The following is a 20300-nucleotide window of genomic DNA, read 5'->3' as shown; positions in this document are numbered from 1 at the left end:
GTTAGTTTTCTTTAAACTTCCATATTCTTATGATTTTTTTCCTGCTTATTCTATCAGTACCAGAGAGATAAGTTAAAAATATCTCATTCTATTTTAGTTCTGTCAATTTTTGCTTTATGTATTTGACTATGTTATTAGGTAAATAGAAATTTAAGGTTGCTATCCATACAGTGAATTGACCTTTTTGTTATTATTAACTATCCCTCTTTATCTCCAGAAATGTTTCTTTACTTAAAGTCTACTTTATCTGATATTAGTATAGTTATACTAGCTTCCTTTTCGGTGATGATTGTATGGCTTACCTTTCTCCATCCAACTACTTTCAATTTTGGGCTCATGTAATATTTAAGATGTATTTTTCATAAGCAGTATATAGTTGAGTTTTATATTTTTATGTATTCTAAAAGTTTTTTTCCATGATTACATATTTAGTCCATTTACATTTTATGTACTTATGATATATTTGCTTTTATAGCTTCTATCTTGCGATTTTTCTTGTCTCATCTGTTATTCGTTCCCTTTCCGCCTTAATCTTCTTTTGAAATATTTTTATTATTAGTTTTCATTGATTAGCCCTTTAGTTATACATCCTTTTATATTTGTTTTATTTAAGTATTTTTCTTTGAGTAATTACCTTGAAGGACACCAGATTAATTCTTAACTTACTACATTGTATCTTCAAATAGCATATTTTCCACTTCTTTACAATGCAAGAACTTTGTAACACTTCTCTTTTCTGGTCCTCTTCATTCCTTCCTGCTTTTTGTTTCTTTGCTCCTGTATAATATTGTTTTCTTTGGTGCTAAGAACTGCCTTTAGTGTTCCATCTGTACCATTCTACTAAAAACAAAATTTTCCATTTTTATTTGTGTGAAAACATGTTTTTCCTTTAGTTTTGAATAATTCTTTAGCTGGGTATAGAATGCTAGGTTGACAATTATTTTCTTGTACTAGCTTTAAAATATTATATTGTCTTCCAGGCTTACGGTCATTGTTGAAATGTCAGCCATAAATATTCACATTGCCCCTTTGGAAACGATGTTTCTATTTCTTTCTGGCTGCTTTTAAAATTCTCCCTCTCTCTTTCTCTAATTTTTACATATTTTTTCTTCTTAGCAATTTTGCCAGAAAATGTCCAGCTGTAATTCTCTGGTGTTTAACCTGTCTGAGGTTTTAGGTTTTATTTATTTATTTTTTCATGGCTTCATGTCTTTCTATCACTTTTGGAAATTTCTCAGTTAAAATCTCTTCAGAATTGCCTCTTCTCCATTCATTTTATTATTCTACAGGGCTCCACTTGTAGGTATTTTTGACATGTTCTTTGTGTCTCATATGTCTTTTACTTCCTTTTACATATTTTTATTCTTTAAAAAATTCTTTAATCATCATATGTCAGAATGAGGCACTAAATGCCTGATGGCACATAGCTGGGATTTGTCAACAAAAGGCTCAGATTCTAGGGTGATTAAGTGAGGATCCAGACATTTTATTGAGATACTTCTGGAAGTCAGTATCTTTTCTCTAGGACTGACCAGTTTCCTTGATAGTAACTGAACAGTTTCCTGCTCTGGTATATGATTTGGGGTATCGGAATTCTGATACCAGAGCAGGAGAAGAGTTTAGTGATCTCATCTTTTAGCATGTAGACTTTCATTTAACCCTCCTGTTTTCAGTAATGTTAACTTGAAATAAAAATTACATAGAGATGCATCTCTAAGCAAAGAGCTTATTTGGAAACAAAAAATTGCATTTCGGGACACACAGACCAGCGTAGCCTCTAGGTGTGTCTGAAGAACAACAGGAAAGGCTGAGGTTTTATTGGGAAAATGAGCAAAGTTATGTAAGCTCTTTTGAAGGAAGTTTCATTGGTGATGGCAGTGTCTTATGGGAGCTGACAAGTTCTGATTGATGAGTGTCAACAGTTACCAGGTAAGACTTAAAGTTACAGTTAGGTCTTTGAGCTTTTGCTTTTGAATTACAAAAACATTTTCTGGAACAGGTATGCATGACCTGGGTGCCTTTCTCCATGGCCTCCGAATCCATTTTAGTTGGGTATGACGTGAAGGACTCTATTTTGTAAAATTAATTTTCACAGTAAGTTCCTCAACCCAAACTGGTGTCTGTCTGGTTAGACATCTCCAGAGATTACTTTCCAGTCTTTGGTCGATGTGTAGCAAGGGCAAACTCCCAGATGCTTTGTCTGTATGTAGATATTTAGTTATACAACTGCTTCTGAAACAAATTTCCTACCAAGCTTTTTGCTTTCCTCATTCTTTCTGATGCTTGCTTGACACTTTCAGGAGCCTTTGTCTGGTGCTAACCTGCAGGCTTAGATTTCAGCCTTATCCATTCTGCTCAATCACATGTCCTTTTATCTCTTCACTTTTCAGTTTCCAAAATTACCTCTCAACTCACTTCTCTTTATTCTTGAGAATTCATAAAGTTTTCCCTTTAAGACCATTTAAATGGTGTTTAGAGAAGAAACTGAAATAAATAATGTGATCCATTGATCATTTTAAATTATGGGTACCAAAGAAGCCAATTTCTCTTTTATTGTTGTTGCTGATTTATTATTACATCTTATTATTTTGCATTTTTTGGTGATGATGGAGGTAATCAGAGCAAATAATGGATTTATTGTGACTACACTGATAATACATTTTTACTCTAATTTTAGGTGAGTGTAAAAGTTCATGTTAGTTAAAACATTACTTATTAAATATAGAATAAAATAGAATCTTGTATCTTCCTTTATTTCTAAAATATAAACGAAAAGTAAAAATGTGAGAATATTGCACATTCTAAAACAATAGTTACATACAGTTGCCATAATATTTACAAGTCAAATATTACTTTGATTCTATGGCCTCAAATTGTTGTTTACTCTATGTTAAGCACTGTGTATTAACTATACACTACAGTATATAAGGAAGACAGGTATTATTATCTTTTTTAAAATAGATGAATAAACTGAGAATCAGAGTCAGGAGTTAACATCTTGTTCGGAATTATATAGCTAATTACTGCTAAGCCTGGACATCCAAACTTAAGTATGTTTCATGTTATCAGAGTAATGCTTTTTTTCTTCCTGAAAAATGCTTTCTTCCTTACCGGACATTTACCCAAAAAAAAGCCTTTAGTGGTCTGCAATTTAGAATGAGCTGTTCCTAGATATGGAAAAACACAAACTGTATTATTCTTGGCCAGTGTTACTTTCATTAGAATTTGGACACAGTTCTGCAATAGACTTATACACATATTTTAACTTCCCTTGTATTATTGCACATATGCAGTTTACATCTATGATATTTTTCATTTAAATAATAATAATGAAAGAAAGAATTAGAAACTGGAATTAATTACAAGTAAAACATTTTCTTCTAACAGAGAGAAGGAGAAAAGGATCATAAGGTGCGTTTGGCAATTGGAAATGGTATACGGAGTGATGTATGGAGAGAATTTTTAGACAGATTTGGAAATATAAAGGTGTGTGAACTTTATGCAGCTACCGAATCAAGCATATCTTTCATGAACTACACTGGGAAAATTGGAGCAATTGGAAGAACAAATTTGTTTTACAAAGTAAGTACATCATTTTCCTTATTAAAGAAATACATTGGCACAGTGGCTTATGCCTGTAATCCCAGCACTTTGGGAGGCCGAGGTGGGCGGATCACGAGGTCAGGAGATCGAGACCATCCTGGCTAACACAGTGAAACCCCGTCTGTACTAAAAATACAAAAACAAAATTAGACGGGCGTGGTGGCGGGCACCTGTAGTCCCAGCTACTTGGGAGGCTGAGGCAGGAGAATGGCGTGAACCCAGGAGGCGGAGCTTGTAGTGAGCAGAGATCGCGCCACTGCACTCCAGCCTGGGCGACAGAGCAAGACTCTGTCTCAAAAAAAAAAAAAAAAAGCACATTGTGGTCTGCCAGCTCTCTTCTATATACTGTGCTTGTAAATTGTGGTAAATATTATCACCTTTTTTTAAGTTGAGAATTTCTAGAAACAGAGTAGTGGCCTCAGTGTGAGGGACAGTGCTATAGGTTATGTGAACCTCAGTTATCTTATGTATTTTCTCTCTCATATCGCCATAATGATGCGTTTTCTTCTTCAGTTTCCAAATTTAATGATATAATTTATAAATAGCAAGCATAGGCCCTGATATATATTAATTTGACTCCATTTTCCTTGAGTGTTTTTATTCCACTATTTCTACTTACCTTTCATCGTTTATACCACTCAATTCTATATAGGCTTTTAATAATTTTTAAACTATATTAAGATACCATTAAAATCTTAAAAGTAGCCAAATAAACCAACTTTTTAGGAGGAGAAGATTGACAGCTGATTTCTCAGTAGCAACCACAAAACACAAAAGACAGTGGACATTTACCTTCCACTGGATTGGAAAAAATAACTGTCAAACTGGAACTTATACTCAACAATAATTTTTTAAGAATAAATGCAAAAATAAACATAGCCTCAACCTTTATAAAGCAAAACTGATAGCTGCAAGAGAAAATAAATCTTCATTAACCTTCTATAATAAGAAACCGCTAATTGACATATGAAAGACCCTGCATCTAACAACTGCTGTATATCTATTTTATTCAAGCACTTTTGAAACATTTACAAAAGTTACTAGGCCAGTTAGGTAATTCTAACAAATTTCAGAGGATTGAATATATATAAATTATGCTCTCTGAAAACAGTTTAATTGTTGGTAGAAATAATTTTTTTAAAAGACAACTAGATAACCTCGTATATATTTGGAAATAAAACATTTCTAAATTTCCATTCATCAAAGAAAAAATCATAATAGAAATTAGAAGATACTATGAGCTAAATCATAAAGAAAATGTTACATTAAAAAACTTGTGCACTTAGCCAAGAATAGCTGAAAATTGGATGGAGCTCAGTAACCATTTCTATAAGTTAATTTTTAAAAGGACAACTAAAATAAACTCAAAGGAAATAAAAGGAAGGAAATAATAAAGAGCAGAAATTAATGACATAGAAAAAATATTTGGTGATGAATATAAAAATAAATAGAAATATAATTTTTAAAAAGTAAAGAAATCGATTCTGATTGATAGAAGGCACAAATAATATCAGGAATGGAAAAGAGAACATTGCTGCTGATACTTTAGACATTAAGACAGTAAAAGAGGGTTAACAACAAATTTGAAATTATTAGATGAATTGGATAAATTTCTAGAAATGTACAACTTACTAGTATTGACTCAATAATTATTTTATCACACTAAATGAAATAAATTCATACTCCAACATCTTCCCTTAATTTCAGATAGCTTTCCCACTCAGGATAATGAATATTCAAAGAGCAAGTAATTCCTCTATTACAAACTCTTCCAGATAATGCAGAAGGAGAAAAACTTCCCAACTCACTTTTTGACTCCAAACATGATGTAACAGTGCAAGAACGAAAGTACTTCCTACAGACATACATGTATGAGGAAAGTTTTTGGTTGATAATCTCTCTCCTCAGGTGTGTTTCCTTAGTGGCCTCACCTGTTCCCTGAAAGTAGCACTATGCTACAGCATTGCTTTTGAGATTTCCAGAGCACCCTACTCAAGCCATATTTAGAAATGCTTTTGAAGAGATCTTTAAGAATCCCATAATGCAAACTTTGGTGCTTTTTTATCACTTTCATCCCTAACTGCTTTAGTTTTATAGGTGAAGTTTTCTATATAATAAACTGCCATACCTCAAAGAACACCTGGAAGCAACAAAGTATTTGCTTTTCTAATCCGTGGTGATTTTTTCAGTATCTGGAAGTAATTGGCAGACATGTGTTTTTCATGCCACAGCAGCTCACTTTTTCAGTCTAGTTGCCCATTAAAAGCTGGTGTAAATCACAGTAATGCTCTAAACCAAAAGAAGGTGCAAACTATTTTTATAATGCATTCTTTTGGGATTTTGAGGGTATAGTTGACATCTCAGAAATGCACTTTATTCTGAACAAAAGCATTTTGGGGAAAGTAAGTGCTGATTTTACTGAGTTTTACATTCCTTGCAGTTAATTTTCTCAATTTATTGCACTGGTTCCATTACAAATTTGGTATTGATATTGAGCCCCTTTGTGAAGCTGTCATTCTAAAGGAACCAACAAGGGTATGATGATTTGTATTTTATATTACTGACTTTATTATGATTTTCTAATGCTTTAAATTTTCTGTCAACTGTAATAATGTCAATCATGTAAAAAGTCATGATTGTCTTCAATTTATTTGGAAAACCTCTGATTTTCAACTCATTTTGGTTTTCTTTTTCAGTTTGGAAATGAAAAAACAAAGTTGTGCCTAATACTGTATGACTTCTAGTCTGTCTTTTATCATTTTATTCACATGTTGTTTTGTTAGATAGCAGGTAATTAGAAAAATTTGGTTCAATGATTATCTCATAATTAAGAGAGGAGATTTGATAAATGTCTCTCAAAAATGCTAACCTAATGGACGCTCGTGCTTATTGTCTGGGAGGGAAGCAGCCTCCAGGGATAAAATGTTACAAGTGAAGGAGAAAGATAAGGCAGTAACACAGAGTTCCTATAATCCATTGTCTTTATGTGCTATACTTACTATTTTAATGCATAAAACTGAAGAGATATTGTCCCACATATTCTCCCAGGGCAAACAATATAAAAAATTTAGTGACAACATATTTGAGAGACAAACTCAAGTAGAATTATGAACTGCTTTCTCTTTTTCTGTAGTATTTTCACCTGGGGAAAATAACTAGGAAGAGACAAACATAAAATACAGATAAAGCTTGAAAAAAGGGAGAAAATGAATCTAAATAAAAGGCGCTGAAAAAAATGAATGTACGTTTTATACATAGATGAAATAAGGCTCGGAAAAAAAGAGAAAATTAATCTAAATAAAAGGCAGCTGAAAAAAAAATGAATGCACATCAAAATAGTAAGTTCCCCAAAACGACCAGGAAATGTTTAGAAAAACAATTATTCACAGGCTTGAAAACTTGAAATAATATTCTCTTTAAAAATAAGAGCTCAGAAAAGAAAAAGGATCAAGGAGAAACATAAATAAACAAAATGAACTAAAAAGTAAGCATGCTCAGCTCAAAGAAAAAATAGAGGAAAAAATGTAAATATTACACAAATGAGCATCACATAAAATAACTTAAAATCAAAAGGAATGTAAACGTTGTTAGGGAGAAAGATGAGTGGAGTTAAGAAGTCCCACATACACAATAAAAAGAGCAAGCAAATGATAATTTAAAAATTAAGAAAAAGGATTTTGAAAACATGGACAATGATCTGATGCATCCTTAATTGATGTTCCTGCAGAAAAGAACAGATCAAAGAAAAAAATAATTATTTCTACCCTAATAGAGGAAAATTTCCTTAAGGTAAAAACTTGAGTCTTTAGCAAAAGAGTACACTAGATGGAGCAGAATAATTATCAGAAAAATACATCCTGGTGAAATTATGAAACAAAAAAATCATAAGGAGATTCTGAGGTAGGAAAAGCAAAGGATGAGCAAAATGTCACACAGGTAAGAGTGGGAAACATCTGGGGCATTCTCAAAATAAAACACTCAAGGCTAGAAAAAAAGGAAAGAATTGGCTTCACCTAAGAATTTTTGTTCTGGCTAAGTTGCTTCTCAAGTATCAAGTCAACAAAGAGGTTTTCTCAAAGTTTTAAGAAATCAGAAACTATAATACCTGCATATTTATAGGAATGCAATATTTCTTTGTAAAATTCACTGAATGAAAAATCATGGCCAACTTGAAGATAAACCATAACTTAGAAATGAAAGAATCACTTTCAGTTAAAATGCCTGATGGTGAACATTGAATCAATTCACATGTAGAAGATTGAACAACTCTGAATTGTTTATACATGGAATAAAACCTGATAATGTAAAAATAATTATAACACTAACAAAAATGGGAGTCGGGAGGGAGGAAAGGAAGAAATGGTTATTCTCCTATCTGTCATATTGGCAAATCCATAGATACAATGGAATTTAAAATTTAGCATCTGAACTTAAATTAAAAATTAATATATGAGATTAATAAAATGGCTCATTTCTTTAACCATTTTCATAAGCTGTTTTATTGCCTTAAAAGTAGGTGTCTTTTAGGGTTGAGGAAAGTTAGACAACTTCAAAATAAGAGAACAATCCCCTCAAGACCACCCTCATTTCTGACAGCAATTGCAATTTCAGGAGTCCCAAAGACCACTCTCAAGTTTGATAATTTGCTAAAACGACTCACAAAACTCAGCTTATTACATCTAAAGGATCTAGATTATAATCAGCCCAGGGATGTCATACATAAGGCAGAATCCAGGAGGGTACCAAGGGTGAAGTTTCCAGTTATGCTGTGTTGTGGAGTCAGAACAGCATTACTTTCCTGGAATTGTGTAATAATACGCACGAACTGGTGCCAAATGGGGACGCTCGTAGGAGCCTTGATGTCCAGTCTTTCTGGGGGCTTGGTTGTGTAATTTGGGTTGCGTGCTCACATAGCTTACCTCCATCTCCTGCCCCTTAGCATGTCAAGCTGGGTGATCCAAAGCCCCCGGCCTACCTCACATTGTTCATGTGCCTCAGAGACCCCATTCTAAATCATATTGTTACCATCTAGTTGCCCAAAAGTCTTAGACAAAAAAATGTACTACTCTATTAAGAATGACATTCCAAGGTCTTAGAGAACACTCCCAGAAGCCGGGACCTCTTTTGGGGGCAAGGTTAAATTCTTTACTACACGGGGACTGATGACTCTATTCTCGACTCTACTACTGTTTCACTTCGTGACTTTGACAAGTTACTTTTCCCTCGGTTCAGAGTTTCCTCATGTATTAATCAAGGAAATTAACTTTGTGTTCCTTTTCCAACTCATAAATTTACAAATCTGAATCTGCAAAGATACGTAGGTATGGATAAAATCTCCCAGGGCCAATGCATAGAGCCACATAGGTGTGTGTGCATTGCACAGTTCTGCTATGAATGGGACTCCGTGTTTTGAATGGGACCTCCTGCAGCTGTGCTCCAGACATGTACACATATACACATACATAAACATGTACATTTGGGAGTTTGTAAGGTGTGGCATCTATTTTTTAAATTTGTATTAAAATGCAACCATTTTTGTAATATCATGAGGACCTCTTGAAGGCAGGAAGGAGAATGGAAATATTTCTAGTTGAGCATTAATCCTCTGCTCCAGAGTACTTCTAGAAAATGCTGTGATATATTTAATTGCATTTAAATTATAAAATTATTCAATTTCTGACTATCAAGTCCCCTTTTTCTGATAACAGACCCACTAAACAGTAATTTGCTGTGGAATGAATCTCACCCACACACGGTTGCCCAATTAATCTAAAAGAAGTAACACTAAAGCTGACATCACAAGTCACTGGGCAAATTTTCCAAAAAACAAAGCATGTTAAAACAGGAGAGAAAAGAATAAGTAATGAACAGGGCTCTGTTCTTGTTTGGCCAAGATGATAAAGGCAGTTCCGGAACTTCTGGACTCTTTCTTTCTGCTAGCCATTAGGCAAGTGGCCAATATCCTGTTATCCCCATTACAGACAAAGACTAACAAGATGCAAGTTCGTATTTTAATAAACAGTCTTTATAATAACAATATATATGCTTTGCTGCCTCTTTCATTGGTTCTCATCCTAAAATAGGATAATATTAATTTCTGCATCATAGGATGTTTTGAAGATTACATTAAATAGAGCTCTTAAACACTTAGCACAGTGCCCAGCATATAGTTGGTGCCCAATCAATATTAATTGCTCTCATTTATATTTTAATTCAAATAATGAGTTGTGATTCAAGTTGCATGCTTATTTTACTAATGCTAAGAAGCAGAGGTATTTGCATTTAATCTTTGATGATAAATAATACCATTGCATCTATCGCTATCATCTTATCTTTTCCCACTTATTTGTTCTATATTTGTTCATTTCTCGTCTCCTGCTTTCCCCCATTCATCTTTCCTTATTAGTATTTTATCTCACTTCATTTTATTACATTCATGTTAGTTTACCATTTTCTAGCTGAGCTTGTTTAATTGCTGAGTAGAACCTCAGTTTTCTTATAGAATAAAAATGAGGAGGGCTGGGCGAAGTGTCTCAGGCCTGTAAGCCCAGCTGCATGGAGGGCTAAGGTGGTAGGATTGCTTGAGCCTGGGAGGCAGAGGTTGCAGTGAGACAAGTTCTCATCACTGCACTGCAGTCTGGGTGACAGAGTGAGACACTGTCTCAAAAACAAACAAAACAAAATAGGAGGAGATTGGACTAAACCAGTCTGCAATTCTCTCCCAGGGTGAGAATTTAGTGGACAGATGAGCCTGCATGGCATGATAATATGGACATGATAGGAGCAGAGTAACTGAAAATATTTGGGGATCAGAGGAGACATCCAATTTTTGGTTCTTGATGTGATGGGTGTTTTCTGATAAATTTATCATCTCACACCAAAAGAGTATGGAGAAGCACTGAATGTTAGTTTAGGAGCATTAAAGTGAAAGGCTCAGGGGAAAGGCTTAGGGGAAAAGGACAAAGTGGCTGTCAAGTAAACATGCTTTTTAGGCATTTGATGTGTTTTGGCTTTTTTATTTTTTAGATACTGTGCGGAAAAAAAAAACACAATTTTTGCATTAATATGCTTATATTTTAGTGCTATTAAAACTTTTCATTTCAAGGGCTATTTTAAATAAATGGCTGCAGAAAATGGTCCTTTTACCTGCAGTTAACAGAGTATATAATTGAATTCCTGGATTGTTTCAGTATCTTGATTAAAATTAGTAGTGTTTTGCTAAGTAAAGTGTACCACAAAAGAAATGAAAGTAAACACCAGTAAATGACTGCTGTTTACTAATACCTTTAGTTTTGATTTTTAAATATTTATTTAATTTGTCTTCAGTAAAAGTTAGTTGTTTTAATAAATCCATATTCCAATTATTTATTTCAATTAGCATAGTCTACTACAGTAGATGTCATTGCACAAGTAACTAAATGCTTGTTTCTATTTGTTTGATTTTTTTTTGGCAGCTTCTTTCCACTTTTGACTTAATAAAGTATGACTTTCAGAAAGATGAACCCATGAGAAATGAACAGCATTGGTGTATGCATGTGAAAAAAGGTAAGACTTCCATTTGAAGACATCTCCTCAAGCAAGGTTTCTCATCTCCTGTGTACAGACATCCCTTGGTATCCTTGGGGAATTGGTTCCAGGACCCTGGGTAGACACCAAAATTCATGGATGCTTGTTCCTTATATAAAATGATACAGTTTTTGCCTGAGGTATGCACCTCCTCCTGAATACTTTAAACAGGTTGCTTATAATGCCTGATACAATGTAAATGCTACATAAATAGGGTCATATGGTATTTTTTGTTTGTATTTTTTATTGTTGTATTATTATTTTATCTTTTTTTCCCCAATTATTTCCTATCCAAGGTTGGTTGAATCCACAGATGTGGAACCACGGATATGGAGGGCCCACTGTGATTATTAGTGAATTTCAAAAGGAGAGGATGACTAGGTCCACTGTATAATTTAATTTTGGAATTTTAATGCAGGTGGGACAATTTTACTATTAAATGTTAAGAGCCCTAGAGGGATCACTCAGATGGTAAATTATTAAAATAAAAAAGTAACTATTTGGCTCGTACCATTCTTAATCCACCACTTGTAGTATGAACAGTGATAAATGTCTAATGTCCTATATTGCCAAACTAATATATACAAATTAGTGAATTTATCATTCTAGATATAATGTAAAGTCAGACCAACTTGGATTTAAACATGGTCTCTGACACTTAGAAATGGTGCAACTTTAGGCAGATAATTCAACCTAAGTCTTATTTTCTTCATATGTAAAGTAGAAGTGACAATATTTATTAAGTGAGGTTATTGTGGACAATTAAATGGGATGTATATATATTCCTGGGGGACCTGGTATGTGGCTTGTTACTTTCCTCTCCTCAGCTTCTCCCTCTCACTCCTCTCCGTTCTCTACCGAGGTAGACTTTCTTACAATTTTAGGTTAGAAATTTTCATGAAAGCAAGTACTTCAATTAACTTGCTGTTGCATATAATCAAATTAGAAAATAAAATATAGAGATGTGCACTTAGAATTGTTTAGAGATCCAGTATGAATAAATCAAGCCAAAATTAATTTTTATTTCCTTAAAATATATTGAAACTACATTTCAGAAGTGGCTTCCTAAATCTTTACTTCAAATGTGAAGATAAGGTGACAAACCTGTTTTCATTTTCTGGTAGCTGAAAGACTAAAAAAAAAAAAAAGCGAACTTTGTCTATTAAAAAACAAATCTCCCAAATCTCTGAATTTCAAGCCTACTGGCATTTATCAAATATGTTTCTCCAATTCTATTCTGTAGACACTGCCCGTGGGAAAGCAATTTCTGAGTAGAGTGCAAAGAATTTAAGTGCACTTTTCTACTGTTCTGTTTCTTTTTTTTTTTTTTTTTTTTCTGAGACAGATTCTTGCTCTGTCGCCCACGCTGGAGTGCAGTGGCGTAATCTTGGCTCACTGCAAGCTCCGCCTCCCGGGTTCATGCCATTCTCCTGCCTCAGCCTCCCAAGTACCTGGGACTACAGGCACCTGCCACTACGCCCGGCTAATTTTTTGTATTTTTAGTAGAGACAGGGTTTCACCGTGTTAGCCAGGATGGTCTCGATCTCCTGACCTCGTGATCCACCCACCTCGGCCTCCCAAAAATGCTGGGATTACAGGCGTGAGCCACCGTGCCTGGCCTCTACTGTTCTATTTCTTACAATTATAGTAATATCTGATATTAAAACTTGAATCCCAGAACTGTGCTTATGTAACCTCAGGGTTTCTTAAAAAGCTGGTTGACCACAAATACCTGTTTTTCTAGTTTGGAATTCTCATTATGAGCTACTCAGTATTTTTTTCCGTTAAGGCATTGTGTCTTCACAATGTAAATTATGCCCAGACAGGAAAGATATGAATACACTGTGACCTATTTAAACATTTGTAACAATTAGTTTGTCGGAAAAGAAACTGTCACCTGTGTCCTGAAAAAGAAAAAAAAAACAAAGAACGTAAGTTTTAAGGGAGATATAAGAGTCTTGAAAAATTCTGAAATATAGGGAATGTAGACTGACAATATATCACAGAGATAAGCTTTGGAGTCAGATGTACCTGGGCATATATATATATACTCCGACCCCTGCCTTTCTTATAGGTTTGTGATGAGAATTAAATGGATTACATATGTATAACACTCAGAATCATGACTATTACCCAAAAAGTGCTCAATAGGTATAATTGTGGTGATGATGATAATGATGGTGATGATGATGATACGATGATCTTGGTGATATGATGTATGATGGTGATGATATGATGATGATGATGATGATGATAATGCTATTAGACTCTGCTGGGGCAGAAAAGATTTGCTTTGGCCAGTGAGCTATGTGCCCCTGAAAGCCAGAATGCCCAGGAGTGGAAGAAATGGGAATCGAGTAAAGACTGTTGGCTGGGTGCGGTGGCTCACAACCAGTAATCCCAACACTTTTGGAGGCTGAGGTGGGAGGATGGCTTAAGCCCAAGAGTTCTAGATCAGCTGGGCAACCTGGTGAGACCTCGTATCTAAAAAATAATTACAAAATTAGCTGGGCCTGGTGGCATGCATCTGTAGCCCAGCTACTTGGGAAGTTGAGGTGGGAGGATCGGTTGAGTCTGGGAAGTCAAGGCTGTGGTGGGCCATGATCATGCCACTACCCTCCAGCCTGGGTCACAGAGTGAGAGTTATTTTTTTAAGAGCATTAAAAAGACAGAAATCACTCTGTATTATAGTTTGCTGGACTCCAACTTCATCTAGCCACATGAACACTGCATCACTTTACAGCAGGCATAGCAAGTGGACGATAGCCTTGAAGACTTCCAGAGCAGTGATTGCTGCTGTCCTTTGTCCTCTCGTCTTCTCTTAGAAGTAGCTTTTACCTTGCAGATTGCTGAGAAAAATCTTAATTAATTTGAATAAGTTTGATTGGAAAATTATTTCAGATAATGTGTCTAAACGTAACTGAAACTAATAAGTATCACAGAATAGGAAACCTTTTCAATGTCTCATCTCTTTCCCATCAAAAATTTCCAGAATAGCATCCCGGAGGAATAAATTATTTTATTATAATAACATGTGTATTTGATCAGAGATAGTATTATGCAGAACCCTTGCCACACAAAGTCATAAAAACTTGAATTTGAGTTATAGGTCCATTTATTACTCTGAGCGTGGCAACTATTTTACCCCTCTCCGTCCTAGTTCCTTGCTGGTGAAATAGGGATTATTATCAAAGGATTTCTATGCAGAATAAGCAAAGTGACATTTGCAAAGGGCTCATGGTAAATGCCCAATAAAAAATGCTATCACTATTTTATTAACACTATCACTACATTTGTTATTTATATAACAAATGTCAATATTATCTGTGGTAACATCTACATAATCCAGAACAAAAATAGCTATTGGTCTATCCACCTGGGAAGTACAAGAAATCTAATGAGGCTTTTCTTTCCATTCGATTCTCTTTTTATTAGTTTTTCCAAAGTAATTTGTATTTGTGGTAATCTATGAAAGGATGTGCTGCATATGGGCACCAAGGGTAAATGATGTCAAATACAGAAATAGGTTCAGAGGAAGCTGAGATAAGCAGCATTGGTTATGCTGGCCAGATATAATATGGATACATGCATGGTGTGTGTAACAATACTTTTAATCAGATGGCTGCAAAAATGTCATTCTTTCTTGCAGGGGAACCTGGACTTCTCATTTCTCAAGTGAATGCAAAAAATCCCTTCTTTGGCTATGCTGGGCCTTACAAGCACACAAAAGACAAATTGCTTTGTGATGTTTTTAAGAAGGGAGATGTTTACCTTAACACTGGAGACTTAATAGTCCAGGATCAGGACAATTTCCTTTATTTTTGGGACCGTACTGGAGACACTTTCAGGTATGAAATGTCATGGGATCCATAGCTTGTTCTGTATTTGTGAACCATGCTTCTATAGAAACATCAGAGACCACATATGCTTTAGCTTTCAGGGCAGACAGAGCCCTTTTATCTCCATGTCTCCTCATTAAAACATTTATTGGCCATCTGTTTCTAGACTGAACCACAAGTTAAATTTTGATGTAAAATTTTATAATTATTTTAATGAATCAGTTTAGAACAAATCAGTGAGCTCCTTTTTAAGGAAATAAAGCTGGCAGACAGATATAAAATATAAATGGTAGCGTTAAAACAGAAAGCCAGTTTGGTCAACTGTAGTCTAATTCTTGGCCTAATGATAAAAATTTTGAAGCAGCAAAAATCCCCTTTCTCACATTTCCTTTTTTAATTCCCTAAGATTATTTTAGGCCTTTGAAATTATTTTGCTTTACTAGTCCAATGACTTGAATGAATAAGTAACTTCCTACATCCTTGCCTTCTTGTACCATGTTATAAGCTCACTTTATATAAAATTATTTCAATTAAAACAAAATATTCATTCAAAAGAATTAAAGGAGTCAAAGGGGTTAACACATAGAAACTGAAGTGGGTCAGAGTCAAAGGGGTTAACACCTAGAAACTGAAGTGGGTCAGTGTACTAAAAGACAACTAGAGCTTTGCTTTCAATTCTTATCACCAGAGAAAAGGAATGTTTCACACTTCATTGTTATTTTACAACATAATATTTTTGTAATGATAATCCTTATAGTTATTTTATTTTTATGTATATTATAAAATATAGAAGGTAATTTATACAGTGAGATATAAAGTAATTTTAACTAAAAGACCAATGCTGATTTTGTTGAAATACCAACAAAGTGCTTTCTTAGAAATGCCTTTCATCTTGAAAACTACAATTATGTTGGTCAGTATGTGCTTGCATAGTGCCAAATGCAAGACACTAAAACTAAAACTGGGTACCTAGTTTTTCAAATACAGGTGCACTAACTGCAATTTGATTTTTTTCATTTAGATGGAAAGGAGAAAATGTCGCAACCACTGAGGTTGCTGATGTTATTGGAATGTTGGATTTCATACAGGAAGCAAACGTCTATGGTGTGGCTATATCAGGTATAAATATATTTCAGATTTTGGAAAGATTCTTAGAATAGAATTGCCACTATTCTCTAGTTTTGCAAAAGTCTTGCTAATTCAACATTTTAATTTTTGTGTATTAAGATAAAGATTTTATTATTGTCTTGGCAAGTAATGACGTTGACCAAGCTAACAAAGTTCGTGATCACATCAGGGGAAAGGTACCAATTCAATTTTAATGCCTGTGTGTATTTTTTTTTTTTTAGCAAAGCTTGAAAACTCTGATCAATGACTCACTGCTTGGAATTAGTTACAGCTTTTTATCAGTCTATTATTTTTCTTTTTATGACTAGTGTTTGTACATACCACTACAAGAACATGTTCTACTTTAAATGTTTAAAAATACTGACTTTTAGTTAAGATGGCTCTTTATAAAAATTATTTTTAAATTTGGACTCGTTATCCTTACAGTTATGCATATGAGGATTGTCTCACGTTGAAAATGTCACAGAAAAGTGACCAATTTGAAGTCATAAGACAGCGATTCTCCGTTTTTCTGCAAATGCTTTTAGGTGCAGGGGAGATCAGGGATGTGAGTGTTTGGATAGGAGAGCAGAAGAAGGGAATGATTAGTTAATAAATAGCCACTGAGTGTTGGAGAAAGATTCTAGGACATTCTGACCCCTGTAAAGATCCACAGGTGGCATGATAAGCATTAAATGATTTGTGGAATCAATGATGGAAATACGAGTTTCTAGTTTCTTAACTTAAAAAGTATGCCCTTCATATTTTACATTAAAGCTTAAGATATGTATTTCTGCTGGAATATAGTTGCCTTTAAATAAACGTTTTCTTTGTTAATATTTGTTTTAGTGATGGTAGGATGCAAATTCATTGTAATTTATAGTGTTTCCTATTCCATGTATTTCATTTCTGTAGTATAGGCAATTAGAGACAGACTCTGGCCTTCCCTGTCCTTAAATGATTTCTAGGGGGTAAGTCATGTGTTCAGGGAAGGATACAGACTAGTTTATGCTCCTGTTGTCTTATTATTACTGAAATAGATTTAATGTCTCTATGTGTGCCAATTAGCTTGTACAGAATTATCTTTTAAAGTTTATTTGGTACTTAAAAATGACTCTATTTCAAACTTTTTTTCAGGTTATGAAGGAAGAGCAGGAATGGCTTCTATTATTTTAAAACCAAATAAATCTTTAGATTTGGAAAAAGTTTACGAACAAGTTGTAACATTTTTACCAGCTTATGCTTGTCCACGATTTTTAAGAATTCAGGTAATTTTAGTGGCAGAGTTTGCTATCAAATATAAGACCAGGAAACAAGGAGGTAGTTTAATTGCAAAACAATACTGTATTTTTTAGATAACATGTGAGTTATGTGAGAGGCATGGCGTGTAGAGTTGATGCAGATTGATGCCATGTTTGAAGCCTAATTATAAAGGGGGCATGGTGAAATGCTAGGGCATACCTGTCTTTGTCCTAATTATAGAATTGCTCTCTTCCTCTTCAGTCAGGACCTCAGAGCAAAATGATGGTCCCAGTGACGGTGGCAATCCAAAACCACATCTTACTTATATCTTGTGAAGACATTTGGTGCTATGTGCCTAGAATTAGGTTCCATTAAGGAGACATCAAAGAGATGGCAAGATGTGTGCAGAACCTAAAGGCATCTGGCTTTAGGCAATCCTGCTTTTAATTTTTATTGCTGTTCTGTCCAAATTCCGCCTCACCTGGACCTTCCCCATGTGAGAAATTCTGAGTTTATTTTGGGATGAGAACTTTCTCTTGTTAGGTTACTGGTATATGTACAGTAAAAAAAAACAAAAACACAAACAAAAAACAAATTTCCTTAACTACTGGGTAACTTAACTCATTTATTCAACCATTCATTTATTTAATATTTTGCCTCAAATATAATTTCCCAAAATTAGTACTCATCATCTCTTAACATCCAACCACACAGATTTTTTTTCTGAATACATTTGTTATTTCACTAATAGACCCCTAGCGGAGCAATAGCCTGTGTCATATTCAGGTTTCAGTATTTGCCAAGCAATCATTGCAGCCAAGTCACTGCTTATTCAATGGGACACATCCTCTGAACTATCATATTTCATGTCCCTTTTTTATTTTGCGTTTTTACATTGTCTCAGATTATTTTAACAACAACCCTCTGAAACACTAAAGGTAAGTAAATATGAAAAAGAAGTAATATATTTTTATTGAAATTTTATTGAGATAGTTGTAGATTGACATGCAGTTATAAGAAATAAGAAGAGAGAACTTGTATATCCTTCACCTTGTTTCCTCCAAGGATAACATTTTGCAGATCTGTTACAACTAGGATGTTAACATAATCTACCCACCTTATTAAAAATTCTGCTTTACTTACACTCATATGTGTGCGTATATTTTCTATACGGTTTTATCACCTGTGCAACTTCATGCATTCATGACCATAGTAGAGATATGAACAATTTCAAAATCACAAGTTTCCCTCATGTTGTCCTTTTACAACCATACCGAGCTCCCTCTTGTCCCTCCTCATCCTCACCCCACCCCATAAGTAATATATTTTGATGGAGTAGAAAGTTGATAGGACAAATAATATTTTAAGAGTTTTTTTCCAGGGCAACATAAAATTTACTTTCATTAAATAGAAAAAATATTTTAGCACAAGACTACTTTAGAAGATTAGATCAGCCTTGGACAAATTTAGAAAGTATTTTAGGATCTTTAAGCACCTAAAAAGAACATGGACCATGACTGTTATGTCTATTAGAGTATTCGCTATAGTTAGAAATAAAGCCTGACAGCAGTCAAATATTTGTTTAATAAATGAATGTTAGTAATAAATAATCTCATAAAAGGAATGCAAAAGTAAAAGTTACTTCTGACAAAATGAGTCAAACAAGTATTGTATTACAAATATATTTAGCACAAATTAAAAAATAGAAGAAGCCTTTTTGCCAATAATTCACAAAAATATGAAATAATATTCAGTGTGGCTGGGATAAAACGAACTTGGTCCTTTCATTCTGCTCATGGAAATATAAATTGTTATAATCTCTCTAGAAACAATTTGGTAATATATGATCAGACTCTTAACAGTTTGCATATATTTTGACTTAGTCAAAATGCATCTTGGGAAGTAATCAAAGATGTATAAAGATTTTAATATTCTAAAACACATTTTTTATTTCTAGTGTTAAAATTTTTGATATTCTCTAAAAGTTCATGAATAAGGGCAAAGTTAATTAAAAGATGATAAATGAGACCTTATAAAACAATTTTTAAGTTCTATTTTGAAGAAAATTACAGGACCCAGGAAAATATACTTTGTATAATATTAAGCTTAAAAATGGCAGAACACTAAATTGTATAAATACAGTGAGCTGCTAATTTTTAAGAAAAGAGTAAAAGGATATATGTGCTTGCACAGCCATATCTGGCTGTGATGACAGTATTGGATCAGGGGAGATGGAGGAGGGAAGGGAGACCAGGGAGGGGGGTTCAAAGTGAAGTTGACTCAAATAGTCCAAAAGGATAAATAAAAATGGCCAAGCTACTCATAGAATGTTGTATGCATCTCTACATGTCATCTCACTTAAACAGACTGTTTATCCATGCCTGAGATTCCCACAAAGAGATACACTCTTATCTCCTTTAAACACCTTGAAACAGAGATTCTTAAACTTTCTAGACTCATGGCATCTTTAATGTCTCATAGCACTCTTGGGTCAAAACAAACACCTAAACATTTGTTTATTCACTAGTTAAGGAAAAACAAATTAATAAGTATTTAGGTCTAAGAAGTGAGTAGCCACCTGAAAGATAATCCATATAAATAAATAAATGCTTTCATTTCATTTTCAAACAACCACAATCACTTACTAAGGAGATGTAAGTTGGGCCACAGTTCTTCAGACTTTGGAATTAGATTGGACTGGACAGGGAGAGCCTCATTTCATGTTCCACGATGATTTTTGGCTGTACTTGCTTTTTATCCCAGCAACTACCAAAAACTCAATTTTGCAAAGATAATGACATCATTGAATGTATTACAAATTACTATTGAAACTGTGAGCCTTCAGCTAGTAGTTTGTGACTGGTGACTAACAGATGTCACTGAGTTTCTCTTGAAAACAAGATATCTTGTGAGGACCTTGGAAATTCACTGAGGTACCTCAAG

General features: G+C 34.2%; 1 protein-coding gene across 1 annotated transcript in view; it reads left to right on the top strand.

Moving 5' to 3' along the window:
* SLC27A6 (solute carrier family 27 member 6) overlaps window positions 1-20300 on the top strand; it is a 74169-nt gene that overhangs the window by 52843 nt on the left and 1026 nt on the right. Inside the window, exons 5-9 of the mRNA XM_032156528.2 lie at window positions 3388-3582; window positions 11058-11148; window positions 14819-15017; window positions 16030-16127; window positions 17253-17383. Of these exons, the coding sequence (XP_032012419.1) occupies window positions 3388-3582; window positions 11058-11148; window positions 14819-15017; window positions 16030-16127; window positions 17253-17383 (714 nt within the window). The remainder of the gene's footprint in view (window positions 1-3387; window positions 3583-11057; window positions 11149-14818; window positions 15018-16029; window positions 16128-17252; window positions 17384-20300) is intronic.

Source organism: Hylobates moloch, unplaced genomic scaffold, assembly GCF_009828535.3.
Source record: "Hylobates moloch isolate HMO894 unplaced genomic scaffold, HMol_V3 SCAFFOLD_6, whole genome shotgun sequence".
Lineage (NCBI taxonomy): Eukaryota > Metazoa > Chordata > Mammalia > Primates > Hylobatidae > Hylobates > Hylobates moloch.
The sequence above is the reverse complement of the archived record's forward strand: the minus strand, read 5'-3'. Positions and strand labels throughout refer to the sequence as shown.